Below are 6,741 nucleotides of genomic sequence, written 5' to 3'. Positions count from 1 at the left end.
ATGTGATGGGCTTACAGTTAAATCAAAATTCCTACTTGTTTTTTCATGGAAATAGCACTATATCAATTGTCGAATAACCTTAGGAACACTTCATATTCATTCCCTCGTGTTCATTTTGCCGTCTGTCTCCCCACTTTTTTACTTTTATCAAATAAAACTATTCATATATATATTTTTACAGGTGTATCTATAGAATTTTACCTCAAAATTTATATTTATATTATTTTTAAAAAATTTATACTCACTGGTATGAGGTACACGCGCAACCTTAGAACTAGTTATAACAAAGCGGGTAGGATTAGAATTATAGCCTAATGGTCGAAATTCCACCTTTACCCTTTAATCTTTTATTTTGCAGCATTTGATCCGACAAAAATTGACAACAAAATTAAAATCAAAAGACCAAAGAATTTATAGAGGCGAAACTGAAAAGCAATGAGTTTTCTTTATTAAATGAAAAGAACAAAATTTGTTTCTAATCCCTAAATATAGGACATGTGTCTGGTTAGTAATGTTCAGCAATTCATTGCCATTAAATGGATGAAAGAAATGCTTTAACAGCATTTTGCTTTGTGATAATTAGAGAGGAGTCAAACCTAAAAAATTTGAGGGTTTGAGTCCATTTTCTTGAAATTATTTTTTATTTTTGAGTTTCTGTATCCAAATTCAAAGTACTTTCGTTAATTCTGAGTAATATCAAATTCTCCTTTGCATGGATTGCTGAATCTATGAGATTCATTTACTTTCTTCCTTTCTACTGAAGAAAGGTTTGTAAATCTTAAGACCTAAAAGCAAACATTGGCAGCTGAGGATGTCTACGAAGGTGAAAGGCCTTCTAAAAGGCCTTCGTTACATTTCTCAAATATTTGGTGAGGAATGATCATTCATTCTATCAATTTTTTTCATTTTTCTCCACCTTTATTTAGTTGGAAATGTTTATGGGATAAGGAAGGTTGCGATAGATTGACGATAATTATAAAACTATTGTAATTGTGTTGAATTAGGTTAATACAAAATGAACAAAGTGTAATCAAGTAAAGAGAATTTATATCCGAGTTCCCAAGTTCAAGACCTGGGAATGAACAACTTTTCGATAGAGAATGTTTTACCTTCTTAATGGACTTAAATCCGAACTAATTAGGTCAAGGAGCTTCATATATCAGATGGTCAAACCGGAAAAAAAAAATGCTGACCCAATGTTGTGACTTGTGAGATTGTTAGAATTTTACGTGCACCCCATCACCAATCTGAACACACAATATACATACACATATTTATATATAATAATAATTACTAGTATTATATGTATGTTGATGCAGATGAGGAGAAAGAAAAAGAAATGCAGATTGGTTTTCCCACAGATGTAAAGCATGTTGCCCATATAGGATGGGATGGACCATCAACAGATAATCCAAGCTGGGTAATAATTCTTTTTCAACTTAGGAATAGGGTCGGTATACAGGTACAGATTATGTATTTTCTTATAATGTACGTTTTAAAAGTTTTGCATACACAGATTAAAACTAAAGTAGAGTAATAAATTCAATTGAACTCGCATAACTGACCTTAGATCCATGTTACTGTGGTCATGTGCAGATGAAAGAATTCAACGGACCAGGACAATTTCAGTCAGCTCCTTTGGTTCCTCCAGGAGATCATAAAGAGAATCCTGAAATAAAATGGGTTTCTGAAGGTTTGTATGTCAGCCCTTCAACCTTGGCATTGTTCATTTACTTCAAGTCTTCAACCTTTAATCTAATTAACACCTGCTCCGAACAATTCCTTTATACCCAAATAAGAACGCTTAGTAGAATTTCCCTAATAGAAATCCTGCTTATCACTTGTGAGGGCGATTTCGGCTATCCCACTTATTTTTATTCAAATATTAGGGAATTCATCAAATTTGTATAAATATTTAATTGCGAATGCTATGACTTCCATGACAAATTCAGAACCTATAAACTTTAAATTCTGGCTCCACCTCTACTTGTGAAGAGCCATAATGGGTTATTCATTTAATAACTATGGTATTCAGAACAACCGCACGGTACTCGATTAATTCTATGGAGTATTTGCTATATATTCTACCAGTACAAATATTAAATAATTGTCAACCAAAATTTAGGTAGATGGAAAAAAACTGTATTATTTGTCTCGACCAAAATTCGAATTCTCGTCTCTCATAAGTCATAGATCATCCTACTTCATTTGTCATTGTCCCGAAAAAGTGGTAGATACAACAATACTCTATGGCCCATGGGTAGATTTATTGCAAAGGTTATATGTTGATGCCCACTAACTTTTGTTTAAACCTTATATTTATACTAAAAAATTTATTAAATGTATAAAATTATTTAGCTCGAAATTCGGTTTATTGATCCGATTATTATTGTATATTAACTTGATATTGTTGTATGAGTTTATAAACTTAAAATTCTTGATCAGCATATCATGTAGCCTATGCTAATGCTCATGCATGGATTGCATGCTTCTATTATAATTAATTATGATCCGAGCAATATAATGGAACTGCAGATTCAAACCGAAGGTCCAGAAATGCAAATTCTTCTTCCGCCGGAGATCAATCAGAACAACCACCAAAGTCATCACGGCGTCATTCTTCTAAAGAAAACGGTGGCACTGATTCTCCAAAGAGAGAGTCTTCCAAGTCCCGGCGACACCGTCGGAAGGACTCTACTGACGGTTCCAAACACGGCCGACAAAATCAGCTAGATTCAGCCGCCGGCTCCGAATCTCCGGCGAGAGATCTCCCGGACATCCCTAAAAAATCACGGCGGAAGAAGTCTAAGGAATCCGTCCCCGGTGGTTCTGCCGCCGGATCCCGATCGTCGAAGTCTAAAGGCACTTCTTCGTCTAGTACAGCACCACCATCGGATCACGGGTCGAGACCCGACCAGGGATCTGAAGCTTCAATACAGGATTCGAGAAACAGTGAAAGCATCATTTCATAACAAAACACAAGAAAAAAATAAAAATAAAAAATGTAGTGCTCAAATGCATTTTATCTTTTCTCTTTTTTGATAGTTTAGTAAACTCCATACATGTTTGGAAACCTCAAAAAGTTGTATTTACGTGTTCATAGACTATGTACAATTTAACCTTTACATACCTTGTCCATTATACAGATTCTTTTCTTTTTTTAATGTAAAATCTCTTTTAGAATATAGGGAAAGGGAAAGATGTTAAATCTTATATATGTATATTTTGGTTATTTAAAACACAACAACAACTATAACTTAGTGAATTCTCCGACAAGTAAGTCTGCAAAGGGTAGTGTGTACGCAGACCTTACCTCTACCTCAGAGAGATCTTATTTAAAACACTAACAACAACATCAACAACAATAACACAGTGAAATCCCACTAATAGGGTCTGGGGAGGATAATGTGTATGCAGACTTTACCCCTACCCCGAAGGGGTAGAGAGGCTATTTCCGAAAGACCCCCGGCTCAAGACACTACAACACTACAACATCTTAAATACATTGCACTTATTTAAAACCCTACAACATCTTAAATACATTGCACTAATGAGTGTTCATCTATATATACACACATGTTGATCAGTGACAGATCCAGGATTTTAAGTTCGTGAATGCTTTACTTTTTTTAACGTACAGTTACTATAGAACACATAGTATAAGTGCACAACTATTGAACACGACAATAAAAGAGTTAAATAAGAAAATTACACTTAATATTATCATTAAAAAGAGACTTCTGTTTACAAGCCACAACTGTACTGGACTTTTTATATTAAAAAAAAAAGATAATATAACAGTATTATTGCTTACACTTGCAAATATCTTATGTTCTATATATCAAATTAAATAACCATATAAAATTTCAAGAAGGGCTTGGAGATTTTTGGAAGCTAATTTTTTCTATCATCTTCTATAATATAGGAGAGAGCCTGGGGGGAGGGCCTAGTAAAGCTTTGATTTAGGCCCTCAAAATTTTGAGACCTAATTTTTTTTAAGAATTTTCAAATACCTATACACAATTGGAAACTTTATTACCCTTCCTGCTCAAGTTTCAATTTAATTACCTCCTATATACAAATTTACCAATTATATACACTTGAGGAATTAAATGAGTATCTGTTTATATTAGGAATCAATTATTTTCCATCTTTATTCTCTCTCCCTCATGCTCTCTCTCTTGCGCTCTCTTTCTCTCCCTCAGTGGCGGATCCAGGACTTTAAAGTCATGGGTGCTCACTGATAAAAAATTTGAAAGAAGAGGAAAAAAGAGTTTAGTTATGGGTGCTCAATCAATATTTACCTAAATATTTTTATAATTACCTATACAAATTTACTAAATCTTGTCAAAGATAATGGGTGCTTGAGCACCCAAAATTAGCATGTAGATCCGCCCCTGCTCTCCCTATGTCTCTCTCTATCTCTCAATCCCTAATTCCAGTAATGTAGAGCGAAGGAAAAGAGAGCAGCAATTCCAACATTGACAGGCATTAAAAAGCTTTGAAGCTTTGAATTCGAATTTGGGTTTTCAAAAGACATTATTGTTTGAATTGGATGTTGTTGCAAACAATTGGGAATTCTCTCTACGTCTTTCTCTATCTCTCAATCCCTAATTCCAGTAATGCAAAGCAAAGGAAAAGAGAGCAGCAATTCCACTATTGACAACCATTAAAAAGCTTTGAAGCTTTGAATTCGAATTTGGGTTTTCAAAAACCATTATTTGTTTGGATTGGGTGTTGTTGCAAACAGTTGAGAATATTGTTTGGAGTTTATATCTCAATTTTGAGAGTGTTTTGGTGAAGATTAGACTTGATTTTGGATGAATTAGAAGAAGAAGAAGAAGAAGAAGAAGAAGAAGAAGAAGAAGAAGAAGAAGAAGAAGAAGAAGAAGAAGAAGAAGAAGAAGACATGACATACATTATACTTACGAAATTGTAGTAAAGTTGTAGTAAAATTATAGAAAAATTATATTATGTTGTTTATATATATTTTTTTATTTAAATATTGTATGAAAGTTGAACAATATTGTATAAAAATTGTATATAAGTTGTAGGATACTGTAGTTGTATATAACTGTGTAGAAATAATGTGTGAAAATAGTAGATAAGTTGTATAATATATAATAAGTTGTATGAAATTTATTTTTACTATGTATAAATCAGATACAAAATATACAAAAGACATATTGTATAATATTTATATAAAAATTGTATTTTAGTGATATGATATTATAGTTGTATATAATTGGGTAGAAATAATGTATGAAAGTTGTATAATATATAATTAGTTGTATAAAATTTTGTACCATGCCATTATATATTAACCATCATCGATCTAATCGAAGCCCTCATGTAATAATCATGATACTACAGTTCAGAGTATATATCAATGTATGTTATTGAAATTTCTGGGTCTATTGGGAATTTTGCAAGATGGACAACCAGAATCTTTGAAATAATTTTCATTATCTAAAACTATACTTGTGATTTTAACAATTTTTATACTCCATATTTTTTCTGGTACAATTCTTTACATTCCATGTAATAAATCTGCCATTCTTTAGTGATCAAAGAAATAATTTAATTTTGGCGCGCTATTGACGAAATACAACGAAAGCCAACCACCACAAATTTCTTGGTTGAAGAAATTCTCTCTTTACAAGAATACGAAAAATAGTAGGGAAAAGTGTGTATGTGTGTGTGTGAGAGAGGAGATCCCCACGCTCTCCCTCGATCTCTCCGTCGCAGTTTCTATTTCTCCATTTTGTATTTTCCAATCATTGAACTTAGTTTGATACTCTGTTTCCATCTTCCATACTTGTAAACCTTTCCAAGTTAATTGGAAGAGAGAATTTAGGCGGTGTTCTTTAGCGATCTCTTCTCTAAGAAAAATGTCTCCTCTTAGAGAACTAACAAATACAGAAAATGGATTGATTGAAAAGGCAAAAGTGAAAAGGAGAGCTTTTGGATAATCAACTCATGTCTCCTCAAATGCAAAGTTCCTTTCTTTCTTATCATTATTACTGGGGAAGATAGCAGTGCAGTCACAATACAGAGACAACAGATTGATAGAAAAAGCAAATTATGTTGCAAAATTTAGAGCCGGGAAGATGCAATTGAGTAGGCGGCAAAAAAAAGAAAAAGGGTGTAACTAAATCCCTTGAGGCACAAATAATAGATTTATGAGCCTTTTAATGTGGATTGTATATATCTTATAATTAAAATGTATTTAGGTCGGGTAAATACCAAAAAAGGACATTTTTTGTAATAAAATTTTCAATAGTGTATAGATATGTAAAAATTCCAAAAAGGAACTAATTTGGGCCTTGGGGCAAAAAATTGCCCTATGCTGAAAAGAAACGACAATAAGACCCTAAACTATAAAGAGTAAAATGCACATAGAATTAGGGTAGACTGGCAGGATCGAACCCTCGCCACCCCCGCTCTCAGTACCCATCCCTTACCAAAGCAACCATCATACGTTCTGGTTGCTGGGTGCTTTCTTATTATATTTTTGCCTACGTCATATTTTCTATGTCATTATACATACTCTGCGTCGGGGTTAATGGGTGCTCCAGCACCCACAAAGCTCTATGTAAATCCGCCTTCCAGTATTAGAACATGTTCTTGTGAAAGATAGCTAATACTAGTGTTTCATTAATCTAGGTGTGTGAAAGCTGGGTCATAATACCAATGATATAAATGAATTAATAAAAGGAAGCACCAAGCTTATTCCAAGTC

General features: G+C 33.3%; 1 protein-coding gene across 1 annotated transcript; it reads left to right on the top strand.

Annotated features, from left to right (window-relative positions):
* The first annotated feature begins 595 nt into the window (after positions 1-595).
* On the top strand, positions 596-3,125 carry LOC107827371 (CRIB domain-containing protein RIC6-like). The gene is made up of 4 exons (XM_016654486.2): positions 596-869; positions 1,320-1,420; positions 1,597-1,693; positions 2,536-3,125. Exons 1-4 carry the CDS (start codon positions 812-814, stop codon positions 2,970-2,972), a joined length of 693 nt encoding a protein of 230 aa, XP_016509972.1. The 5' UTR covers positions 596-811; the 3' UTR covers positions 2,973-3,125.
* Positions 3,126-6,741: the final 3,616 nt, after the last annotated feature.

Source organism: Nicotiana tabacum, chromosome 8 (assembly GCF_000715075.1).
Source record: "Nicotiana tabacum cultivar K326 chromosome 8, ASM71507v2, whole genome shotgun sequence".
Classification (NCBI taxonomy): domain Eukaryota; kingdom Viridiplantae; phylum Streptophyta; class Magnoliopsida; order Solanales; family Solanaceae; genus Nicotiana; species Nicotiana tabacum.
Note: the sequence above shows the minus strand (reverse complement) of the source record. Positions and strands in the feature narration are given on the sequence as shown.

What these genes read in the sequence shown, in the direction of transcription:
- LOC107827371 (XM_016654486.2), top strand. Translation starts at nt 812, where the DNA reads ATGTCTACGAAGGTGAAAGGCCTTCTAAAAGGCCTTCGTTACATTTCT. An exon ending in TTACATTTCTCAAATATTTG is followed by an intron (nt 870 to 1,319) that starts GTGAGGAATGAT and finishes ATGTTGATGCAG; the next exon opens with ATGAGGAGAAAGAAAAAGAA. An exon ending in AATAAAATGGGTTTCTGAAG is followed by an intron (nt 1,694 to 2,535) that starts GTTTGTATGTCA and finishes ATGGAACTGCAG; the next exon opens with ATTCAAACCGAAGGTCCAGA.